This window comes from Callionymus lyra, chromosome 7, assembly GCF_982586985.1.
Source record: "Callionymus lyra chromosome 7, fCalLyr1.hap1.1, whole genome shotgun sequence".
Classification (NCBI taxonomy): Eukaryota; Metazoa; Chordata; class Actinopteri; order Syngnathiformes; family Callionymidae; genus Callionymus; species Callionymus lyra.
In genome coordinates this window covers 29,066,572-29,093,534 of record NC_141824.1, presented here as the reverse complement: position 1 = coordinate 29,093,534, position 26,963 = coordinate 29,066,572, and the positions used below count along the sequence as shown (strand labels likewise).

Sequence of the window (26,963 nt, the reverse complement as noted above, 5' to 3'; positions counted from 1 at the left end):
AAAAAAGAATGAACACCTTAAGTAAGTAAGTAATATTTGAGTGTTGAGAGAGCATTGGTGTGACAGAATCTTCTGCACCCCCTTTGAAAGTTGGTAACCATAAAACAAATGAGTTACATAAGATAAAGATTATCATAGATGTATCTTCCACAGCATTTATATATATCATAACTCTTAAGCTATTATTTTAATGGCTCGATCATTATAAGAGAGTCATTCAAAACTGATACCGTTTTGTTGATTTCATGAGCTCTATAAAATATAAAAATGTGAAAAACATTTACCCAAAGATTTATTATCACAAAGCATAAAAGCGTTCTGTTAATATGTACTTCAGAAGACCCTTTCTGAGTTGAAAACAAAATTTGTGGCAATTACATTTTTCTCGTGCAGCTGTAACTCTGTTCACAGGCTGCAAATATTTTGAGCTTTTAACAGGATCTTGGAAATGGATCATATGTGTCTGGTGCTTCGATCATTCGTTAGCGTGACTGAAATCAAAAGGATCTTACCTTTTGGAAAGTGGGAAGAATGGTCCACAATTTCTGAGAAGTTGTAGCATCTATCTATTACCTTCAGTTCCATTAGCTATTATGAAAACCATTACCAAAAGAGTTGCTTTTCTTATTCAGCAGAGACGTGATAATTAATCTACACACACTTTGCCTGTAATGAAGCCATTTGTTCTTTGGTGATGGGATTAATGTCTCCCTGATGGGTTACCTATTTTCAATCTTTGGTTTTGTATCCATATTAAATAATTACACGCTGAGATGACTGACTAAAAATAGGACCAGGGAGGAGGCGGAACATAGACGAAGATGAAGGACATGCCATGGCAACGTCTGATGAACAATGGCGAAGAAGAGGCACGAAGAATTCCACGTCCACCTCATTCGATTCATTTCTACAGGATGTTCTTGTTAACACTTATTGAGTTTGGATCAGATGTTTTGGGAGGTACGTGATTCTGTGCAGCTTTGCCCGTTAATAAAATTCGGGGGAACATCTCAGGCACATCTTGCACTCATCTGTTTCTCTAGGTGCTGTCTTACAATCCTATTAGGTCAGCTCTGTTTTTGCTCTGTAATATCCGTCCTTCGCTCTTTTGTTTCCCCCTTTTCTTCCTCTTAGCCTAGTCCTGACTCCTTGCTTCCTGGGGCTGGGCCAAGGAGTGAATGTCCCCAGAGGAGCCTGAGAGGAGGTGGAGAGAGGGGGCAGTGAAGGGGTGCAGAGTCCACGTCCAAAAATTCTCCTCTCCTCCCTTTGCTGCCTGGCAGACTCCCCATAGCTCTGCCATTAATCAGAGTGGAAGTGACTGATGCTGACTGGTGTATATCTGTGTGTGTTTGCTGATAGAGAGCTGGATCTTCTGGTGATGGTATGGAGACCAGAGTCTCTCAACAAAGAGTTCACTCAGAGAACAAAAGAGGGCGGATAGACGGTTGACAGGCATAGGAACCTGCTGAGCAGATTGAAACTGTGATTATGGACGGTACAAATGAAACGGAAGACATGATCTGGAGACTTTTTTGGCATGTCAGGATACCAGCTGCACACAAATGAGTGTAAACAGTGCATGACCTGACATGTTAGGAACTCAAGAGTGATTGGATATGGACATCAAGGTTCCCCTTGGGTGAACGCTGCCTCTCGCCTTCCCTTCCATAAGCCCTGATGATTATGCAGGTGGGTGTCAAGTCAGAGAAAGATACAATTTCCAACCTGCGCCCCCGCCCTAAAGAGTGCTTTTGTGCTGACATCACTGAACCTGGCAGGCCAATCTCTCCCTGCTCTACCATTCCCCTCTCCCCACTTCCTGCCCTGATGATGTCACACACCATATGGTTTTCAGCAACATCAGGCCCGGAAAAGAGATTTAGTCGATGCAAGAGGGAAAAGAAGGAGGTCCAGCCTGGTCTGGAGCAGAGAACAACAGGTCCCTCCCTGAGAGTGGAAGGTGGGGAAGGTAGGAGGTCTGGCGAGAGAAGGTGGTGAACTGTTCCGCCGTGTGGGGCTAATGAGGAGAGAGCAAGGAGCAGAGAGCAGGCGCAGGACAACCATGTGGTCTGCAGACACCTTGCACACACACACATGTGTTTATTTGAACACTAATTCATTTCAATTCAAAACCAATGTAGATGAACAAGATAGAAGCCAAACATCATTTCTCTATTATCAACTATGTGTCAAGTATAAATCATCTATACCTCGTGTGGCAAACAATACCAGAGGAAAACATCCACATGTTTTAAGCATTTGTTCTGCAAAATAAAATGGTTCTGTCTGCACACTTTTGTGAGCTGAATTGTTTGGTTTGACAAAGTGTGTGAGCTGCTTTGACGGGTGAGTTCAGGTGCAAAGAGCAAGTCTTGAGAATCAGCTTTGAGTTCTTGGTGGACTGACGGTTGCTTCAACACAACATTAGATTGTTTTGGTCACACATTTGATCGAAACAAAAATGTGTGTGTGTGTGTGTGCGTGCGTGTGTGTGTGGTAAAGACGTAAAGCTTTAAACATTTATATTCAGAATTGAACTGGTTAAGTTTGCTCTCAGAAACCTTTTTACATGATCAGCTAGTTTAACCTCATGAGGGCCGCATTAATACTATGCAAAGACCCACATGTGGCCCTTGGGACTTACTCTGCCCTGGTCTGATTCAAGCGATGCCATGTTGCTAAGACATTCTACCTTATGCTGGTCGCCTATAGAAACACGAGGGCCACTGACAGTGCAGTCCTGTTGAATATCTGCTGTTACACACGTGGGAACAAGTCCACTTCATTTCGCCATTTAAAGATATACTGTATGTCACATGTACGCCGGCAAATATAGAAGAAACATCGCGAGAGGCGTTTGATTTAGAGAGTGAGAGTGGACAGTTGGAGGATTTGGCTGTTGAGTCTGCGTTATCTCCGCTTTTGCCTGCTGGCTAATGCAAGTCTGGGGATTTCAGGATGGTCTCTCTGGGTTGTTGATGGGATTCAGCCATTCCTGCTTTTAATTGAATGATTGCTCGCAAGCAGGATATTTTATTCAGGTCATTACAAGTTCAACGTTTCACTTTTTGCTGTATTAAACAGTGTTTTGACAGGCCGAAGTTAAATGTCCAGCGCAGGTCTCTGGGGTCTGATTGATTACTGTGATAAAGTCTGTCCGGGACATCAGCAGCAGCCAGAACGACAGCCCGTGCAGGACCTGCTCTTCTCACTGAAGTTTTCTTGGAGGGCAACAGCTAAAGTGCTCTAAAGACTGTGTGACCTCCTGAGGCAAATTCATGATTAATGACAGTGAGGTGTGTAAATAAAAGTGACAAGACTTGGACAACATTCATGTTTGCAACATAGGAAGGTATTGTGTTCTACAGTAACTCAGGTCAACCAAGATACTGTTTCATAAAAGTTGGTTGAATGAGAATTGTAATAATTGTATAAATTATTAAATCAATGAAGATAGACTCACAAACAACTTATACAAATATATGATTATTATAATTATAAAATGATTTCAATGTAATCACTAACTGAACATTCAAGAGTGATTTTAATAAAGTTAAATCAGTTCACACGAGAAGAGCTAAAATCACTTTATTTATTTATATATATATATATATATATATATATATATATATGTAAAAATACTACATTGAACAGCAAATATGAATGATGTCATTATAAAGAATGAAAAAATAAAGATTAAATGCAAAGCATATTTAATGATTTTCACCATCAGCACACATGATATTTGTATTACATAAATCAGAATCAGAAATATTTATTGCCATTATTAGTGAAGAGGGTCAACTAATTAGGAATTTTCTTTGGTCAATTGTGCAACATCAAACATTAAGCTATAAACCTAATACAATAACATTTACAATTTGGCTATTTGCAAAGTCCAGTTGTGGAAGTGCAGACGATTAAAACAGGTTTGTACTCATAAGTCTTATTGCAGAGGGGAAGAAGGAATTTTTGTGGCGAGAGGTTCTGGTCCTGATTGAACGCAGTCTCCTGCCTGATGGCAGACGTGTGAAGAGTCAGTGACCAGGGTCAGAAGGGTCGGCTGTGATCCGACCTGCACGTCTCCGGGTCCTGGAGACATACAGGTCTTGAAGAGATGGTAGTTTACAGCCGATCACCTTTTCAACTGTGTGCACAATGCACTGCAGTCTGGCTTTGTCCCTGGTGGTGGCGCTGGCATATCACCTGGATAAGGTGAGGATGGACTCGATGATGGCTGTGTAAAACTGCACCAAGCATCTCAGTCGTCAGACATGTTTTTTTCAGTTGAACATCCTCTGCTGGGCATTCTTGGTGAGGGAGCTGATGGTCTACTCCCGCTTGAGGTCCTGCAAGATTGTGGTGCCAAGGAAGCGGAAGGAGTTAAAATAACTTAAAAAAGAAAAAGGTTAAATGTGTACAATTCCAATAGCTTTTCAACAAATTATACAAATACAATCACATAAATATTTATTTAGTATATCATATGGAAATATGTGTACAAGTAGATGTGTGTGGGTGTGTTTGTTTAAGAGCACATAAAGGTTCAAACATATTTTAAAATGGAATATAGTTTGTTATCGCAACATATTAAAATTTAACTTACGGATATTTCTAAGTCTGTACAGATGGATACAAATATAAATCATTGTCTGCTCTTCAATGTTTGAACCACTGCCATCATCATCATTTCAGCGACTAAGTGAATTTTAATTTCAAACAAATCTATTTATAAACATCAAATACAAAGCAAGCACGGGGCACGTCTATTCTTCACCGAGATGTCTTCTCACTTGGCCTGAGGTTATCGGCAGTTCATCATCAGAACATGGAAGTGGGACACAATACCTTCAAGTTCCCTTCGGTGAAACACCAGCAGGTTGATATCAGATAACCTGAAGAGGAAGAAGAGATCATCACTTTCAAACGTGACTCTGCTCAAGCTGCAGGATTCCACATCCTTAAAAAAACAAACAAAAAACATTCACTTTTGTTAAAAATACAGCAGGTGGATATATTAAGAAATACATTATATTAAATATCATAAACTGAAACACTTTTCCAGTTTTTGTGATAGTGCTCAAATATACACTGGATGAATATGAATATAGTCTTACTTTAACTGTACAGTGTCTTGAGATAACTTTTGTTATGATATGACACTTTAAATACATTTGAATTGGATTGAATATAATCAGATACTAGTGCAACCGTGGAACAATTTTTAAAATAATGTTATACTAATCAAAAGCCTTGATCTAAGATTGACATTAAAAATGGGGATACAAATATATTTATTGAATATAACTGAGAAAGACAAAGCAATTTGAACTCAAGAGTAAGCTGTCGTTCCTACTGAAGACAGCTGAGTAAAAAGAAAAAGCTCTTGATGATTTACTATTTTCACATTTGTTTACAAGCTAAACCAAAAAACTGAAGACAGAAGAAAATTCCCTGCAATGTAACTGGACTCTAGAAGCTTGGCCATCTGGGAGAGGCTCGGGGTAGAACCAAGGCTCCCCCACGTTGAGAGAAGCTTGGTGTAGTTTTGGGAAGTTCCCATTGTCACCGGTAGGTGTCGCGCGATGCGCATTAAGTCGACCGGCGAGTTCGCCTCCTGCGGAACCGAACTTTCAGTGCGAGGTGTCAGGACTCCCCAACGTGCGAGAAATCATGTCTATGGAGGAGTAAAGCAGACGAGTAGAGACGTACCGGGGGAAGAGAAGTTCGGGAGAAAACGGCGGAGCTTCGGTGGAGGAGAGACGGCAGAGGTTCCAGAGATGAGTCCGAGGTAAGCGCTCCGGTCCTGCTCGGATCGTGTCGGAACCGACTGGGTTACTTCAGAGAAGTCGAAAGCTTGAGAGAGAACCTGAAAATCCTATTAAAATGTTTTTATTTATTTTTTCTGAAACGATCTCAATTATTTCCAGGAAAAAAACAGCAGTGAAACATTTTAAAAATGCATCAGTGAAACTAATGGAAAATAATTAAAGATACATTTTAATATATTACAGATAAAATACTTATTGTTTTTTTTTAAATTTCTAAAGCAATTATAATATCTTAATGACAGGTGACCTGATGCTAGCAATACAGATAAATAGCATTGTTATCATAGCCACAATTATTTCACTTTAACCCTTTAAAATCCATAAATATACCTCTCTGGTTCAAAGAAAATTATTAGAAACTTCATCAAGTGTACTCTTATTGTCTTTAGGACAACACAAAAAATATCACTTCTCAATAGACGGAGGATAAACACTACAATAACAATCGTAATAAACGTACAATAATTGTTATTTGCAAATGTGATGCAAAGAAAGATTTTCTGTGTTTGTATTTACATTCAATGATTTTTATTTTAATTTTTCCAACAATCATGAACTTGATTATTAAGAAATATACATTTACAGAACTAGGACGTTACAGATCGTATCAAGTTCCTACGAGTGTATTCTTTCTTCCTTGAAAGAATGTGCATCATGTTTGTGGAAAACAAACGTCGTCTGTCTCTTTAAGCCGATGTGTCGAGAAGTTCAAGTCAGGGTCAGCCCAAGTTCCTGCCCTCAATTTTACCTTTTCCTTTTATTATAGACTGACAGTGATCACACGGGGCGCTAAAACACTTAGAGCTCACAGAGGCTCCATTATCTCCCCTGTGCTCCAGCTCCAAAATAGCCGAGGAAATTACTACAAGGAAAGAAAAAACAAAAACAAAAAAAAAAAAACGGAGGTTGCTGGTTCGTATTTTTTTAATATAGAAGGGAAGGAGAAAGGGAGGGACGAACGAGTGGGTGGGAGGACGGACCTGAGCAGCGACAAGAAATTCATATCAATTAATAATCCTTTAAAAAAAAAAAGAGCTGGCAGACGCGCTCGGAAAACTGGCATGGTTTTTAGGAGGCTGGCAGTTCGATGCTGGAACGTCAGATATGAGAGCTGGAGGCTGCTGAGATGATCATTAAGGGAGACTTAGATCGGATGGCAGAGGACATCGGGCATGCAGGTAAGACCCGAACCACGCCATGACCCCGCTTCTTCTGCGAGCGAAACACACTTTCCATTCCATCAATGAAGGATTTTTAACATTACAATTGAGAGAAAACTCCGATTCTAACACATTTATCCCATGAAGCTCAAGTGCGTTGTTTAATAACACTGCTTTTATTTTGAAACTTGACTACGGTTTATTTGAGTAAATATATTTTTCTTTAAACGCTTCTTTATAGTGATAAAAAAGAGATGATGTTGACATGTTCGGAAAGCGCTGTAAGTAACATCTGTTTTGATCCACCTTACGTTTTGCGTTTCAGAATTTTTTGCGCAGATGAACGCAAAACACAATATTATATCGTACTATGAATTATCTGAACTGAATCATATAAAAGTAATATTTCGGATTTAGTATACTATGACACACACTGTGAGCATGGCCAGTTTGCATCAACCAGTAAAACAATAATTTATAAAAAATAAAATAATTGATAACTTAAACTCTAACTCATTATAACTTTTAATTCAGTTCAGTTGTAGAATTATCTAAATACACAATGTGTTCAGAAAAAACTTTTTTAAATGTACAGCAAAATATATTATATTAAATATGAATTGATCAATTTATTTTATATAATAGAAACTATATTGTTATTTATAATTTGATTTCCCCATATCCCTCTTAAATTAATTTTAGAAAATATATATTTAGTTATCTACTTTACTTGTTTGTGTTTCTCCTGGTTTTAATGGCGCAAGAGAATTTTGTCTTCTTTTATTTAACAAACCACTTCGCTTTTCACTTTTTTATTGAAACTCATAAACGTTAATAATAAAATTAATGTGAATAATTAAAGCAGCCATCATAGCTAATTTCTGTCGTTAGGTAAATTAACAAAAAGTAGTGGTACTCGGTGTGCTTTGAATCTGGTTAACAAGTAGCATTATTATAATGAAATGTTCAGGTTTGTTGGTGAAAGGGCTGACATCATTTGAAATTGTATCCGTATCTTTTTAACCATCACTAGTATCTGAGTGAAGTTCCAGGGAATTCATAGATGCTTTACAGATTGACACAATTTCATGCAACTCTCTGCTTTTGTTCGGTTTTTGTCAGCCGACTGATGTTGATCAGAATAACCAATTCATTTTTGTGTAGTTAGTCTAGAGTTGCTAATTTGACCCAGACTTTACTATGATCACAACTACACGTATCTTAAGACAAACATGCAAGTTAATATTTTAGACACGACTTCTCTGAACATCTGAGCCATTATTAGTGGGTAGTCTGTGCTAAATGCTTGAATTTATTATGTCCGACTTCCACATATGGATCTGAAGAGCAAATCTGTATTTGCATCTGTGTGTGTGTGTGTGTGTGTGTGTGTGTGTGTGCGACTGGTGACTTTTGATTAAAATGAATAAATATTAAAATTAAGTGTTTTGTAAGACGTAGAAAATTCATTGTATATTGTATTGTATACAATATATTGGTCCACTACATTATAAACTATCTTACACGAACACAAATTAGCGATAAACAGAAAGCAGATGTTAAGTATGAAGTTGTTATCAAATATAATTTCACTTACTGTACATTTAAAACATTCTTTTTTTTCTCCAAGTACTCTACATTTTTTTTGTAACCCTCAATTTTATTTGTTGTTTAATTGTTTTTTATTCCAGACTTTGTATTTATAGATTTGCATTGTCTTTAATAGTTAAATGCGTAAAGTCACATTATCTTTTTGTCTATTCGAAATAGATTTTATTTTTCCAAACATTCACAAATTTTCAAGATATTTCAGTAAAATATTGCGGACATGTACCATGTATTTGTAAATAAAATCACATCTCGACGCACAGATGAAATTAAATATATGTTTTGTTTTATTATCTTTTGAAAGATAAAACACCTAATACGTTATTCATTATTTTATTATAATACACTCAATTCAGATCATGAATTGTATTTTCTTTACTGTACACAATTGTCTTTTAATAAAAAGTAAAGGCTAATTAATTTAAACGCTTATTAAAAGATCTTAAAGTAGTCCAACTTCAGAGAGTTTATCCCGCAGTAAATTAATAAATATGTTTCATTAAAATGCCATCATCATTATTATATTGAACTGTATTTGGAATAATTTAAATGTCCAAATAAACAAAAAAAAAAAATTGGTTAATTGATTTAAATTAAAAAGACCAATGAGAACTCATTCTAACACAAAGAAAACGAGAGTATCCTCTCTTTGCTGTCAAAGACAGAATACTCACGTTTCTTTCTTTGAATAATTACGAGATGTTTTAAGTTATAAATCTAATACCTTCATTTAAATTAACTTTATTAACTTAAATGTAAGCTTCAGCCTCTAGCAAATCTCACATGTTTTGGCTGCTCATATTCAAAGTGACCAGAAGTATGCCTTGTTTTCTTGTACTTGCAAGTTACATGGCATAAACAATGACGATGATGATGATGATATTCATTAAGTTGCTTGTTTCCCATCAGTGAGCTTCAATCTTCTGCGACCGTTTTAACCGTTTAATCTAATAAGTAAACTAACCTCAGATGCCACTGAACAATGCATCATGTTTCTAAGTTGCAGTGTATTTGTCGTTCATTGAAACAATTAGTGTTGATATTGAAGGACTGGTGTGTGTGTGCGTGAGACAAATATCTTGCACGTCAATGGAACACTTTGACATGATTAAGATGCAGCGGCTTCAGCGTTCCTTATATGACTGTGTGTGGAATAATAGCTGGTATCTCTGTTTGGATGTATCCGCTTCAGTTCAGGTTTATACCTGCTCTTCATCACACTGCAGGAGTCATCTCTCGCTTTGTTTAAAACTTTGCTCACAACTTCTGGCCTTGTTTATCAGGAAGCAAGCAGTTACAAAATATATACATCTGTGTTTCTCTAGATTTGGCTCATGTTCCTTCGCCTGCAGAGGAAGTGAATGTGGGGAATCAGATTTCAGGTTGATGAGAAAACCATCGAAAGTGCTCACCTTTTGCAAGAGTTCACAAGCGACTGAGTTGCCGCCGTGTATGCTTCCCACACATCAATCTGACAGCCTGTGCTTGTTCAAGTTCACTCCTTAAATTGAACACCACTACCAAAATATTTCAAGAATCACGCACACATTCATGAACACTGGATCATTTAAAATTAAGTTTCAAATGTTAAAGTCTTCCTCTGCAAGATGCAGTTAGTCCCTCATCATGATGATGTTTTGAAGTTATTACTTTATAAAGTTTCCCCTAGTCTGAATTCTTGATGAACGAGAGGTTACGAGAGTGGAGTCCATTATGACGTTATAATAGGCTTCACTCTTTCACGCTTTGTTTATACAACGAGTCCCTTTGAGGTGGTGTCTTTCAGGATTGATGACGTGCAATTACAAACCTTAATGTTTAATCAATCACAGCAGAGTGGGTGTGGTTATGGTAAACAAGATTTAATGTCAAGAAAAATGAAGCTTACTTTTTGTGGGCTGGGCTTAAACACGTTTTCTAAGGTAAATCTTTCAATGAAAAGAGAGGTTTCTTTTACAAACAGACACATACTGATGAGTACAAAAGAGTAATTTAAGAGACACTTAAATCAACCCATTAGTTTCCTTTTAATGACACTTCGAGGACTGTGTTTAATCAAAGTTACAGTTTCCAAGACATTCAGCCAGATAACACAAAACAGGAAAAGCACATAATTTCGACAAGGAGCTCACTTTACATATAAATAGAAGCACAAAATGAATCTTAAATATCGAAATCGAAATCAAAACTTCTTTGATTCAAGAATTGTATTTGCACGTGGCAAAAAGGAGTCAGTAATGATAGCTTAGCATTATTTACTGTATAGAGTTAGTACTCAGTGATCTCATTCTGGCAACTATAAAAGCATGTGGAATTATCGACTGAATTAACATTTGTCACCATATTATCACAGAAACGTGATTTATTTAAGTTGTAAAATGATATCCTGTAATATAAAGTCAGATTTTCCATTTATTTCTACCTCTAAATGGAACATGGTACACAAGCAGTAGAATTCAGACATCGTACAAGTGGCTTTACAACCTTCCTAATTCTGGGATTAAGTGCCAATACACCACCAACATTAAATGTTCTGTTCCTTGTCCCATAATTAACTTTTCCTGAACCTAAATAAGGAAGAAATAAATTATAACTGTTTTATTTTTTTTCCCTAAAAGACAGATTATTCATCATGATAAAACTTCCACTGGCAAAAGATTGTTTTAATAAAAAACATTATAATGAATTAATGTTTTCTATGAATACTAGACAGCATGTTTTAAAATATTGAATTAATTTAGTCATGAGCCAACCTTACCGACGCAAGACTCTCGTGTTTTATTACAGAGGTTTGGTTCTGTAGTAATTGAAACCTTTGGTAAACTGGTTAAAACTGGTTACTACGGCCTTGAGATAACTATGGTATCTTAGCTTTTATGTTTATTTGTTTAACTCTATCTTGAAATTGAATTCTAGTACATGCACAAGAGTTGAAATCAGTATATTAGTGACAACAGCAAACCTTGTGTTCACATGCTCCCAGAGACCTGTAATGTCCTTTGTAGGTTTTGAATTCCAACATTAGTAAAAAAAATGTTATTTTTACAAGACTTCCACAAAGCTAAAACAATATTTTTGCATGTACATCAGAATCAAGTAGTTGCTGTTTGATATTAATAACAAAAACAAATCTTAAACTTTACTGACAACTTTCTTCAAACATTGAACATAACACTTATTTTCCCTTTGCCTTTTTTCCTGTTTTACCAAGTTTGTTTTGGACTTATTTTGGACATTTTCTTGTTGAATTGCCATTAACCACTTAAGACTTAAATGGTCGGAGAGATTTCCATCTTAAAAGACACATCGAATGAATAGTCTTTTACACTTCAGAGGATCTGCATGAATTCTAGCCACATTGGAAACTGCTCCAGGGCTTTAGGAAATCCAAGTAGGAGTAGAAGTGTTTGTGTTGGATTTAGTTAAACATGATAATGTGTCAACAAGGAGTATTATGAGTTATATAATTGCATTTGAGGTGTAAACATGTGCAGATATTTTGGTTCTATGGTTGACAAAAAAATTAGTGGCTTCTAAGTCACTTAGTATGGTTTCTTTGCTACAGTAAGCCTAATGATAAAAAATGAAAATGTTGTAAATGCATGTAAATAACTATATATAATAGAGAAAGAAAGTCAATGGTGAGTTGATCTCTTAATGAACCCTTTGGGAATTGAAATAATGAAACCATGATCTTGGAAGTAAAGTTTTGTGCCGGGTTTAAGTTTCTGGAAATATTAATATATGAATTATCTGTTGTTGCAGGTGTTGGATTGAAGACGATGCTGGATGCAATGGAAGTACCAAGTCATGCTAGGGATCTCCTTCTTCAGCTCAACAGCCAACGCACCAAAGGCTTCTTGTGCGACGTCATCATCGTGGTGCAGAATGCCCTCTTCAGAGCTCACAAAAACATTCTGGCTGCCAGCAGTCTCTACCTGAAGTCACTGGTGGTCCACGACAATCTAATCAACCTTGACCACGAGATGGTGAGTCCAGGAGTCTTCAGGGTCATTTTGGATTACATCTACACAGGTCGCCTAAGTGAGGGAGACCCCACCTCACCCAATGAGCCAAATCTTGGTGCTGTTTTAGCAGCAGCCAGCTACCTTCAGCTGATTGACTTAGTGGCTGTGTGCAAAAAGAAGCTGAAAAGAAATGGAAAGTACCCGCCTCGTACTGGCAACTCATATTTGCCTTTTTCCAAGATGGGTCCAAATCCATTAGGGTTAGGCACTGGTGGCAGATATCGAGTCTCTGCCCCTGTCATTCAGCCATGTCCACCTGGAGGACTCATGAATAACCACTTGCCAAGACCCTCGCCACTTGAGGACCTCATTCCTCACCGCCTAGCCATCCATCCTGGGGAACTGTATGCTCCGACATCCAACCAGGGCTCTCAGTTGTTCCCCTCCCTGCAGTGTACTCTACCTGCCCAACTTAGCCTTCGCCAGTCCCTTACTGAGAGAAACTGTTCCCCCAACTATGGCCTTGATCTCTCCAAGAAGAGTCCTAACTCCCAGTCTCAGCATGCACACTCCCAGTCCCACTTGGCCAGTACTCACAATGGAGATGAACAAGATGGCCGTCTGAGTGGTCATAATAGTCCCATGCAGGGAACAAATGCTAGGGGCTACAATTCAGAAAAGATGGACACAACAGATCATAGAGGACATCTCACCCCCCCACAATTTCCACATCTAAACCAGCAGTTTGGAACCCCGCACCATCATCGATCAGGCCCACAGGGAACAGACCGCTTCCCTTGTCCCACCAGCCCTGAAACCCCCACAGAAGGTGTACAGACTGGCAACATCTATCGCTGGGTGAAACATGAGCCTTTGTCATATACAGCAGAAGATGAAGATGATGATGAGGATGAAGAGGAAGGGGGTGCAAACAGAAATCACCATAAGGAAGAAAGTGAAGGGGCCGAGGACAAGAGTGGATCCGGCACAGAGGAGACTGGTAGTAGTGAAGGCCGCCCATCACCGTCGGGGCCAATAGGCCGATTTCACATGCCTTATGAGCCAGAGAGTTTTGGGGACAATTTATATGTTTGTATTCCCTGTGACAAAGGCTTTCCAACCTCTGAGCAGCTCAATGCACACGTGGAGACTCACACAGAAGAAGAGTTGTACGGAAACACAGGTGGAGACTTAGGAACCGGCAATAACAACACCAAAAGCATTGCAAGTAACACAAATGGTTATGGAAGCTTGAACAACAGCAACAGCTTAAACAGTCTGTCCCACCTCGAATCGAAAACCAACCACAGCCTGAATTCGGGTGGCATTGGAGAGATCATACGTCCCTACCGTTGCTCCTCTTGTGAGAAGTCCTACAAAGATCCAGCTACTTTGCGACAACACGAGAAGACGCACTGGCTAACACGGCCCTACCCCTGCAGCATCTGTGGCAAAAAGTTCACACAAAGGGGCACAATGACACGACACATGCGCAGCCACTTGGGGCTCAAGCCTTTCGCATGCGAGTCGTGTGGCATGCGCTTTACCCGCCAGTACCGTCTCACTGAGCACATGCGCATCCACTCTGGAGAAAAGCCATATGAATGTCAAGTATGCGGAGGAAAGTTCGCTCAGCAACGCAACCTCATCAGTCACATGAAGATGCACACCAATGGTGGGACAACAGGAGGTCTGAACACAGAAGGAAAGCTAAAGCTTGATTATTCTGAGGGTATTTATCCTCTGAGCAAGTACACGGCGGAGCACTTGGGGCTGAAGCAAGAGAATACAAATGAACTTCTTATTCAGGCACAGCAGCAACTGGTGGATGCAAAGGTCATGGAAAGCCTTTACCCTCTATCCAAACTGGCCTCTGAGCACCTTGGCCTGAACCACGACAAGATGGATGTCCTTGGCCAACCCCTGCCTCCTCCACAGGCTCTGTCCGAAGGCCGCACCATTGACCGCTTCTCCCCGAGCTAAGACCACCAGACCTGTGTATATAGCAATCGCCATTAGGTTGGTGCGCACACACAAGAAAAATGCAGTATTCAAAAGCCATTAACCTCAATTCACAATCTCCTCTGCACCTCAGACTGAGGCCAGGGAACTGGTCTGCAAAAGAACACCAAAATGTTTCTTAGTGCCTTTTCTATGCATTTAATGACCCTTGATTAAGGAGCACTGTGCTATTATGTGACCAAGAGACACTTACTATTTATGTTTTTTATGCAAATGACCATTTACTAAATACCAGCCATTGAGCCAAAGCAAAAAATTCTGAAACTAAATTTATTTTATTTATTTCTGTTTAATATCTCGATCCATCAAGAGACTTCAGGTTCCTTTGAAATCACAGCTTTGTACATGAAATGAATAGAATTCAAGGTTGTTTTTTTTTCAGAGGGAAATCAATGCCAAACTTTTCTGGAGGTTAAAAAAATAATGGAAGGATTTTGTGTTCAGGCGTCTGGACAATTTATGTATCGAACTCTTCAGCTCTCCACATCATGTGCATGATTTACAAGGGATGACTGAATGATTACAGCATTTGCCTTTTGGTAAACTTTCCTCTGTCTTTTATTCTCCATATTTTTGGAAGCCATGTGACAGTAATGGTCGCCGCCTCTGCTTTAGCTTTAAAGCTCTGAATTTGAACACTTCTGTTGCACAGGCAGGAATGTCTCTGTGATGTCATATCCAGGACAGAATTGCAAACACAGACATGGCATGGTGTGGACAAATGATTCCCTTAGAATTAAAGTTAAACAGCAGTCCGTCGTTTTCTACAAGTAAAAGATTCTCCATATGATGATTAATCATAGAGGCAGCAGTCAGATGCCACAGTAGACCTCTGCTCCTTCACATTTGACCCCACTCCCCTGCAAGTCTGGCAACCCTGCTACTGTTGACAAGCCAAAGTGAGTGCAGTGTTTCCCTTAAATACCTAAAAGCGGTACTGATGTATTCTCTTTCCAACCTCAACTAAACAAAGAGTGTTACTCCAAAATTCACCCCCCTGTTAATTTAACAAACAAAAAATGTAACATCCTGAACTTTACAAGTGGATTTAAAGTGTTTCAAGTAATCCTTATACTTGAGTATATATGTCTGTTAGAATTTAAATCCAGATTCTAATATCGCAGCGCATATCTTGACCTTTTAAGACTTTTATCTGTCTGAGGTATCGGCGTAAAAAGAACTTGTAGCTCAGCGCTGCAAGAGAACATTATTGGCCAGCTGGGCTTCAGTAATCCCTGTAAAATCTCACTTACTCCTCGACGATTCTCACTGCTCTCTGGCCGCGTGTCTCATTTCATGCCTGCCATCTCGTCCCCTTATTAGCGGCCCGTCTGAACCCCGGCTAACTTCCCCTCGTGTGTCAAAGACGGAAATAAAAAATGACATATTTCTGTGTCAGGCAAGAGACGCATACGTTTGGGTTAAATGCACATTTTTTTAATGAATACTTTATTCCAAAGATTTTTTTCTTCTTTTTTTTTTTCTTTTACTTCAGATGAAAAATGTCTTACCACTATAGTGCCAATGCCAACCTCATACGGTGAATGTGAAGAGAGAAGCCATAAATACACTGTGATAGTTGTGAAGAGGAGAAAATGTTCCAAACCTTTTTTTGTTACAATTATAATAATAAGGGCTTTGATTCTCGACTTTGTGTTTTTTAGTCTTCATTCTAATTTTAAAGGAAAGCAGCACAGATTTAACTGGTGCTTACCTCAGGACTAAACCCAGCGTGGGGATGCTATGCTTAAGTACACACACATGCACATACGTACACACATGCCTTGTGAATTCAACCTGTGGTTATTCTGTGTTTATACACTTCTTGCTTCAATTTTATGCAAGAAATATGACATTTAATATTATGTTTTACCAATTTTTTTTATATGCGGTATACTTGTCTTGTCCTCAAGGAGGCATGTGTTGGTCTGACCACTTCTATTTTTGTAACATAAGGCTTAAGGGGTTATTTTAATATTGTCTTGAATTTCTACTTGTGAATTTATATCCACCACTGTGTCGGCATTGATGTTTGTTTTTAATCAAATTGAGGACACGACCACACTTTCACGTTTTCATTTAAAACTAGTTTATTTTTCATTCCTGTGCCCATAAGCCAGATCATTTTTTTTTTTTTTCCTGGGATGAATTCTGATAAGATCGTCTAGTTTTATGCAGTTGCTGTTATAAATAAAGTTTCTATTTTTAAAATAACCTGGTGACAATAATGAGTGAGCAACTGACTTTGCATTGCTTTTCTATTGCCCATATTTACTTCTATAATTCTTATTAAAATCGGATGAATTATTCTGGAACAAAGCGTAATATTAAATAACATTATTAAATAAAAAAATAAAAGTTACCAAGATAGACTTAAAAAAAAATTGAGTCTGTGATTCTGAATTACATTATTCTTGTAATTATTTTTACTGATTTACTGATGGTGCGTTCATGGCTTTCATAAGAAGTTTAAAATAATTTTGACATTTTTAGCAGTGATAGTGTAAAGGTAATTAAAAAACCCGATAAAACTTTTAATATTCTTCTGATGTAGTTTGAGCAAATAATAACAGTTGTAAATATGAGTTGTTTGTGCTCAAAAGCGTTAAAACTACAGTCACGGGAATTTGATAGGATTTGAAGTACATTCACACGTTCTGGCTCGCAGCATTAAAATAACATGTTTTCACTGTAAATCAGAGCCGGCTAGAAGCTGTGAGACGCTCACCACCAGCGCTGATCTGATCCCACACCAGACAAGAGGAGGAAACTCGCTTGTTTGTGCGTCCGCCGACTTTTCAGGCTCATGAGGTCCACAGAAAAACGTTCTGGGAATAGCATCGGCGTGAGGGAGAATCGCTAAGGAGCAGGAAGGGAACTTTTGGCTGAAGTGTTGTGTTGAGCAGGATGTGCCGTGTGTTTCTGCTCAAACACAGATAGAGCGACAGAGCATTAGGGAGGGAGAGGAGCAGGGAGCTCGCAGCAGGGTGGGCTGCAGCCATTGTCTGTACCAAAGTCTGTCCGTACTTCTGAACCTCTCCATTCACAAACTGACTCCATCCTTTTCTTCCTTCCTTTCCTTTCCCCCGGAAAATGATACACGTTTTAAACATGATCTACTTGTGAAATTACATGTATTTATAATGTTAACTTTATCATAAATATTTAATTTTTTTAAATTAATTTCAAAACAAATTGTAGTTTAAAAAACATTGTTTTGAACCGATAAAGGAGACTAAAACCTATAAAATAATAGTTTTAACTATTTATTCATTACCTTTGTAATTAAGGGTTTCAATTGTACAGCATTGTAGAAGAATAATTGACATTTAACAAATTTGAAAACTATCAATAGTGAAAAATTTAAATGACGATATGTAGTAGTTTAAAGAATTTAAATTAAGCAATAGTACCCTATAACGAATGTTTCACTCCATTAAGAATTCATCAGAATTTATGGCGCATTTACTGTAAATACTCAATGTTAAGATGTAACTAACATCGGTTTCTACTGTGTAGTGTGATCCAGCGCCACTTTGCCACTGGTACCTTTTCTCTTTTAAGAGCTAGTTTGACTATTCATGAAATTATAAATCCTTAAAAAGGTGTTTATTTTTATTTTTTTAAATATAGGACTATGTTAACAGGGCTACACCACATGCTGCTAGGCAGAGTTCTGCACTTGTCTCTAAAACAGACGGAGATACAAGGTCAATCTTTAAATACAGATACATTGTCTTTACATCGTCTAGAACCATATTTTATTAAGGAAAAAAACAACATCAAATAAATAGCAGGTTTAAAGAATGTTGCTTTAATAACCTGTTGCCAAGCATGTGTTACATTCAAAGAGGTGTCTTATTCTAAATATATTTGGCTGAAACAAATGATCGTACACAAATGGATACTTTATGTTGTAGCTAGTTTGTGTAGTACAAAATTGTGCACCTGTCGGCTGTGAAGCTCAAGAAAAAGCGACGACACACTCAAGAGCCTTTTTAAAAAAAAAAAAAAACAGCTGGTTTAAATATATTTCCTTGAACTTCTCTTTTCTGGAAAACCCATTGTTTTGTGATTCTTTACGACTCCTCTGATCCCAAAGAAGTCTGACAATTGCTTTTTCTTTGGCACTTTGCTCCTTTTCATATTCTCTTGTCTTTCTCACCACAGCCGCTCCGCACTTGGCTCGTTCAGAAACGCTGTTTCCCGGCCGCTCGTGTCTCTGTCCCTTCTCTCTTACACTCATCACGCTGACCCCTGGCGCCCGGTGCCCCTCCTCTCCCGTGATCCACTTACCTCCAGCTGTTTTTCATGCTGAAGAAGACAGTTATCTAAATGTTTACGTGCAGGGCTACTCTCCCTTTCACTGAACCGCGATCAATTTCCAAAAAGAACTTGGTGCCATGTGTCAGAACACAGCAGAGTCTGACGTCGTCGCTGTACTCGGGCCATTGAGCCAAGAAAGCGCTTACAAAGGGAGATTAAAGGGAGCATATTGTGGTGGAGGAAATGCAGAATAATGCGAGGGGAAATCTTAAGGGGGGGGGGGATAAGCTCCAAAAGATGCCAGTAAAGTAAACATGTATGAAATTGCACAATTGAAGTAGGCCCCGGCTGCACAGGCCAAGTCATGCACTGAGATGGAGGTAAAGAGAACCAGAGAGAGAAACAGTTTGTGTTAGACTTTTGGAAGCATTTTTAAATTAGAAAAAAAAAATCTTTTGTTCTGGATCAAGACTTTCATTGAGGAAACTATTGTCCTTTTCACCAGCCACGTTTTCAGGGACGTTAATACAAACTGTAAATAAGAATTTCATAGGATTACTTTGTTTACATGCGTTAGTCATGGAGTTATTATGAAGTTTACATCTGACTAATGTTTTAGTTGGCTTTACATGACTTCTGTTTTCTGTGCACCTCATGACAGATCCATGCAGCAATTTACCTTTAAATCCACAGTGCCTGAACCCGTTTGAACGCTCAACATTAAATCATCAATATATAGTTTAATTCATACCATCAGCAGATATTTATGTTGGTAAAGTATTCAACTCATTTTCATTCAAGTCACATTAAAACAATATATATACCTTTTTTCAATGTTATATAAATCTTTTCTTTTAATTATAATTGACAATCAGCAATATTTAATTTTTTTAGAACAAAAATGAAATCTCCGAGACTTATCATTAAAAAATAAAATAAAATAACATTTAATATAAAGGACAAATAAAAGCTATGGCAACTAACACATCGACAGAAGCAACCAAAAAAGAAGAGCATTATATAAAATATAATTGTTGTTAAAATGCATAATAACACACTTTTCCTCAAGCTCTGTGAGTATTCCCTTCAAAAACAGTTATATTCTTCTTTGAAAAGCACAAGTAGCGCATGAATGCACCACCAGGAAGTGAAAGATTAGGATCACAACAGTCAGTAGGCTTTTTAATGCTGGTCAAGTTCAGTTAAAAGTGTTTTTGTGTCCTTGATCAAATCCATTGCGTGTTTTCTATTGCTCTTATAGTTTCACTAATACACCTCTCTGTGGGAAAATATAATTTTTTTACTACATGTTTAGGTGAATATGACTGACAGATTAAAATGGTGGATCGTCAGAAATTAACTGTGAAGCTTTACGGTGGGTTAAAAAAACAACAACATTATGATTTAAGAAAATATATATACACCAAAGCTCCAATGCCGAAAAAGCAATTAAATAGACCAAACAGTATTTGGAAGTTCCTGCGTCTCAATGTCAGCATTGACCTTCAGTGAACTGAATGTATTTATTGCATGTCAAAATGTCTTATAGTTATTTTGTGTACATTTTCTATGTGGGATTTGACATTGTCATTGATTTCTGATGCTTTTATATTTTTTTTCTTGAAAGCCAATGTGAAAAATGTCTTTATTTGTTCCTATAATCCAAATCAAACTTGGCAATAAAGTGAAATATATAAAGAGTCAACATGAGTGTGAGACTATTTATTCGTATCACTAGTATAACATCAGTATAACACTATTTTTTGTTTGTCTGGGTGTTTCATTACATTTGAAATTATTTAAATGTTTTTTTCCCCAATACATATATTCACACATTTAAAAGCTCTAAAGCCAAAAATGTAGACATTACATTACACAAGGTGGCAGATTCTAGTCATAAACATTATAGTGTGTAAATATTTTAAAAAGTGACTTTGAAACATGCATTAATCAAGAGGTAATAGATAGAACAACTGTTTGCTTGTAGGATAACATAAATCAACAACTGGAGCTCCTAAAATGTTACAAATTATTGAATTTGATTAATCTGTTAAAGACTCTTAAATCTTGACTCAATTACCTTGGATATGATTAATAAGTTAAAAATAAATAAAAGAGCGATAGATATAAAATAATGGGATTTTGAAAAAAGTTGTGAATGTGTCTTAATTTTTTTTGTCTGTCATCATTGTGACACCAAGACTCTGCATTACTCAGAAAGACAAGTCTGACTCATTTAGCGTAATCATCAAAAATAAATCCAAGCGTATCATTTTTTCTTTAAAGTTCATAGAAACTTTAACCTTGAGGTGGTGTGATCTTCAGTCACATGATTTTGTGAGTTCTTAGTTCTTCTATTCAAAATACTTTCTTTCACTTTTCAAGAGTAACAAAAGTGCGTCACAATCTTTTAGTAATTTTGATGAAGATTATTTTCTACTGTTAATTGAAGGGTCTTTGTAAAGACATCAGTCTCCAAAAAATAAATCATCCCAGAATGCTCTCTTTACTCTTCGATTGAGCGTGATATGAGTTTCACAGTGAAAGAAAATACAAGAGAGGGGAAAGACCTCAGTCACGAGGCGACCGTGACCACAGAATGAAGACCCCTTCTAATAGATTCGCCTCCGAGTGTCTTTCCCTCACATGGAGCCATGTGAGTGCCTCATTTGAGACAGAGAATTTCAAATGAATCTCATACATCACACACCGTCCACATGCAACAATGAACAGATCCATTACTCTGTCAGCGGGAGCGAAAGCAGCCAACCTACACACACACAAACACACGTACACACTCGCGCACACACACACACACACATGTTAGAGTGTGAAAATAACCTGATTATCCAGAGTGAATGAGAAATCTTTGTGCCCTCCAGATGTTTGATATGATTGGAGGAACTGGCTATGAAATACATCTTGACGTTACACAAATTAGCATTTCTTCTCTCCAGAGCTGTAAATCATCAAGTCCTCTGACCTGCAGGTTCATCTGGAGACGTTCATGAAAGACATCATCCGCTTTAGGTGAAAACAAAACGAGCAGCTTGACATTATTCACATGTCTCAACCTGTTTCTGCTTCCAAATGTTCCTCTGACCCGAGGTCCAGCTCAAGCGGAAACGTCTGGCGGCGCTCTCTGTATCGTGATGTATTTTGGGGCTGAATCAGGTGAAAGAACAAATTCAAGGTTTTAATAGGCACTTTGGAAAGGATGTGGAACACATCAACCAGGAAGCCAGCCACCTTTTTCATTGCGCAGCATGTGATGAGTAAATATTAACCAGCAGTTAGAGGTTAGACAGAGTTCGAGGAAGACAAACTAAAATAAAGTTTATAATAAATATAATTTAATTAATAATAATTGTATTATTTAATTATTATTTAATTAGAACAGCCTCATTATTAAAAGGTGTGAACAGAGTTTCTCCTTTTTTTCCAGAATTGATAAAATATGATTATTAACTTTACCGAGGTTGAGTGAATCAATGTCGGCTTTTCTTTCTGAAATGCATCATTCAAAACGTACAAACCTCCCCATCCTCTGGTGCTTTCCAGATAAAACTTACTTACAAAACATCAGTGCAGATTTCTGAAATGGAAGTGGAATAAAATAACCACAGGTTTTCATATGACATGAACCGGAACCAGAAACTTTTAAGTTTAACTGACTATTTTGCAATATTCTCCATTTCCATTTCAACTAAAGCAAGGACCTCAATGACCAAAATTTTTATTCGATGCTTTTGATACCGATCCACACGGAAAGATGAAATCCTTTTTATCATTTATTAATTTAATATTGACACCTTACATGCTAAGATGCTTATATCAGTCAAGCTAAATAAAAATAACAAGTCTGTAATCTAGTGAAAAAAATAGTAAAACCATCTTCAGCGTCATGGTGTGATGTATTTTTCATACGTTCTTAAATTATCTGCTTGAAGGCTGGTAAGTGAAAATAATGTCGTCATTAAACCATTACTTGCAAAAATGGTTCTGCTTTATTTTATTACTTACAATTTTAAGCAGGTTTTCAGCTGTTTAGCTCATCTGCGACGATCCCTTATATTTATCAATTAGTGCTGTTAAAAGACAAACTATTTTAACTAAGATTAATCCCAGGGTTGACGTGTATTTACTTGTAATAATGTTGATTAAATATCACTCACTTTTAATCTATGTAAATCAAGATTTATTAATAGCTTTTAAAGCTACTGTTTCTTCTTAAAGTTAACAGTCATTCTAAAAATGTAAATGTATTTAAAAAAAACAACACAAAAAACGAGCAACTAATTGAATATTGAAATGATATTATCCACATGATACACATTTATGGTAAACAATCTACACAATATTAAAATAAAATAAATGACCTCACACTTTAATAATAAATATAAAATATAAAATAGAAACAATAAACTTCAATATAAAGGGTTTGTAATAGAGAAATGTACTAAATATTTGATAAATATAGGTTAAAAATGTAATAGATTCTACTGTTATAAAAAGGCACAAGTGCAGTCTCATATTTGCAAATCTTGGAAGTTCCCCGAAAACACAAGTTTCCTGAAGATGTTTCTGTAAATTCAAAGACGTTAATAAGAAGTGAGATAATGAGTGCACAGGCCCATGATAGAGAAGCACTTGATCTTGAGCCTTTAGCAGCATTAAAAAACAATAAAACAGCATATTAAATAATTTCAAAATCTTAAAAAACGGCACTTAAAATTTCTATTTTCAGGTTCTTTGAGAAAAGTGACATTTTTATGAATGCTGTCAGCTTTAGCTTTGGGTTTGGTTTTATTGCCTTGCTCAATGACACCTATCCAGTACTCCAGATGTGAACTCACACACACACACATTTCTTGTTAATTTACGAGTCAAGACCAAAGCGGTCATGAAGCGAAAACCATTGTAATCATAAATGAGACCCCAACAGACCGAGTCATCGCTGCCTGCTGACAAATCTCAGAGTCTCAGTGGCTCAAACAGAAATAACATGATAACAGCGTTAATGTTTCAGTAATGGTGACGATAATAATTGTTCTAATAAACCATCTAAAAGCTGTTCTCGATGATCCACATGAGCTCACATCCTTCCTGTCAACTTCCATTAAAGCCTTATTGAGCATTTCAAGCTATTATTCCAACATTAAAGCTCAAACCTGGAGCTTCCTCTGATAATTTGCTTCTAATTCCACATCCTGACTAATATCTAAGTGAAGCTTATGAATCATTGGAAGAATGTTGAGAAGAATAGTGTGAATTATTCAAATGTGGAAGTAATAAGGGAGTTTCTTTGCTTTTTAGTTTCCAAAAAAGACAGCCTGTGTGTGTGATTCGTTTGAACAGAAAACATACTTGGTTAGTGATTAAGTTAAATGTGAAAACCCCTAGAAAAAATTTGAATAATAATCTAATAATAATTAAAAACATTTAAATTACATTTTGTATTTATTATAATTGAATGAAACAACAATAGATCATAAATTAAGATTGTATTTTGTTGAATATAAATATAATTTAAGTTGCATGTGGTGTGAAAGAAGCAAACTCTTCAAGGCTATTTGTCAAGCTTGAGGCCTCAGGGTCATTTTGTTTTGGGCTTGAAATACTAAATAAATGCGACAACAGCGCTCATGTATTATCTACCCTGTCAGGTACTTGTTGTAGTAGTCCACTTGAGTCTGGCTGCCAAAAGACCAAAGGTCAAGTACACTCCCAGCCGAAAAAAAACATAAACATAAAAATAAATGTACAATCTTGTTCAAAACAAGTGGGTCTTAAAAAAAAATGTCATTATTGACACACAGTGTACATGGGTGAAGTTTCAACTAAATGAGTGTGGTCTCATTGCCCAAACATAATTCAGCTCGAATGCCATCTCTTGGCCAGAGGCGGCACGATTGCCTCGACATAAACGAATATACAACATTTCTAAAGCTGTATATGTGGTGCTACATGCTAGCTAAGTGCTGAAGTATCTTTTGAAACGAATTGTGCAATTTTTGGTCAGGCAGGAACTCACATTTTTGGTTGACCAGTGGATTATGCGACTCTTACCCATAACAATAAACCACAGCCAACAATAAGGTAGTAAAGGTCAACACCGACGCTGTAACTCTATTGTACTTTGAGATACGTCGAGCTACGAGATGTGAATAAACAGTCTTAGGACGACCCAAAAAAATGTTGAAGTCACTAAAGTTATTCCAGGTGAGCTGTGAAACAGATACGGCTCCAACATAAAACTTACAGTACACATCAAAACTTCATTCCTCCACCATGACGACAGCGTTTCGCAAGGCTAGCTATAGTTTAACGCAGAGATGAAGAAGAGAAGTGAAGTGGTAACCATTGTGACCTTCACAGCTCACGCCACACTTTAGGGTCTCGTCCATGGAAAACATATGTTTCTTTCGGGACCAACCCAGAGCATGTTGTGCCCAATTCTTCAATGAATTCCCATTCACCTCCTCATCTGTCCAGTGCGCTCCCTCGCTCCCTGTCCTCATTTAAGGTGGGGCCGTGCAGCTGAAACAAAAGCAAAACAGCATGCATGAGAACATGTTCCTCACCCACATATGGTACTCTCTCGCTCACTCTCCTTCCTCAATGTGTTTCCCAACCCAACTCCCTGGTGATCCTCTGCTGTTATGGCTGCTTTCTGCTTTTGACAAGCTGGAAAGCTCCGAGATATAATACAGCTGAACTCTGCGGCCAAGTATGCATATCATTAAATAATGTGATCCAGCTTATTATGGATATCCAACCCAGTTCACCTGCCAGGGTAGATGGAGGTCAGCGGCGATGACAAAAACAGACGTTCAATCTTGGCAAAGTTTGGACTCATTTAGAGCTGAAATGTCTTTTATGGTGCATTAGAGAAAACTTTTCAAACTTTTGTCTCAAGCTATAATGTTTATTGTTTGTGTCAGAATGTTATCCTGAGAGGTTCTGAACTCCGAAACAGAACAAGTTAATGGACAACGGTGCTAAAAATCTTAATGTCTCTCAGAGTTTTTAGGGCCTTGCAGGTGGAAAAAGATGACTACATATTCCCATTTTACACATATAATAAACACTTACTAGAAACACTTGCTGATTTTATTGGAAAAAGAGATGAAGTGGGAAACGTGTATCACTACATCATTAATAGCCTAATAATCACCAATTGAGCACGTTTTCTTCACACTCCATTGAGGCAGAAGTTTATATACAAAATTGTAAAAGTACTCAGTGAGTGCAGACCGCTGCTAAACCACTTATTACAGCAGCAAGAGATACATTTTGACTTTTAAATGAAACTATTATATTGATGAATTTTGTTCACTGCACAAATATTAAAGTGACAGCCCAGTCACAGGGTGGATGAGACTGCTTGCTTTTCCCCAGTTTTATTAGACCCTGAACGCAGCGAGTTGCTTTTAACTTGCAGTGAATGTTTGACACTGAAGTGGGTTTCACAAAAAAGTCAGAGTGGTGCAAAGAAGGTGTGAGAAGCAGGGTCAAGACGAGTACCAAGAGGAAGTGTTGCCTCAGCTGCAGAAGGGCTTGATGACAAATTGGGTGTCTATTGTGGGCAACTTCACGCGCTCATGTGTCAGTGCCAGTGCAATTTCCTGCCATGAAATTGACTAACATGCGGGCACCTGCCCTGACGAGCCCACCCATCCTGTTTCTCTCAGCTCACACAATACACATTCTCCTTCTGCTATATCACAATCAAGCTCGTATAATCGTAAATAAATTTAACTCAAGTATATTTTAAAATACTCCGCACAAATGACTCTCTTTATCCTGTTTTGACCGGGTATTATCCAGCCTGAGACAAGAAATATAACCATTGTTTTAATGGTAAGAATAGTAAGAGTTGTTAAGAAAAGGGTCTCCGTTATCACTCTGCAATAACGCACTTAAAACCCAAACAAACTTCAAACTCCTGCTAAAGATCACCCAAGCCTTGTTCTTCACTCTATCGTATACTTTGAAATACCACTTCTATTTCTCCATCACTGATCGCTCCTCCTCTTGTTGCATAAGGTTCTAGTGTGAGTGAAAAAAACCCTTTCCAGACCAAGTCTTGTACTCATTCAGAGGCT

General features: G+C 37.5%; 1 protein-coding gene and 1 long non-coding RNA gene across 3 annotated transcripts; one reads left to right on the top strand and one right to left on the bottom strand.

Moving 5' to 3' along the window:
* Window positions 1–4,188: 4,188 nt before the first annotated feature.
* On the bottom strand, window positions 4,189–5,813 carry LOC148076046 (uncharacterized). Its single transcript, XR_015711840.1, has 3 exons — window positions 5,713–5,813; window positions 4,849–4,895; window positions 4,189–4,349 (listed from the first exon to the last, which is right to left on the bottom strand). It is a non-coding gene; the product is annotated as an uncharacterized LOC148076046 (long non-coding RNA).
* hic1 (hypermethylated in cancer 1) lies at window positions 5,690–20,560 on the top strand. 2 transcript variants are annotated; one of them, XM_087795164.1, is made up of 2 exons: window positions 5,690–5,791; window positions 12,365–20,560. In XM_087795164.1, the coding sequence occupies exon 2, from the start codon at window positions 12,382–12,384 to the stop codon at window positions 14,548–14,550; it is 2,169 nt and encodes a 722-aa protein (XP_087651290.1). In that variant the 5' UTR covers window positions 5,690–5,791; window positions 12,365–12,381; the 3' UTR covers window positions 14,551–20,560. The 2 variants fall into 2 exon arrangements, with proteins under 2 accessions (XP_087651290.1, XP_087651289.1); XM_087795163.1 differs by lacking the exon at window positions 5,690–5,791 and adding an exon at window positions 6,774–7,009.
* The last annotated feature ends 6,403 nt before the right edge of the window (window positions 20,561–26,963 follow it).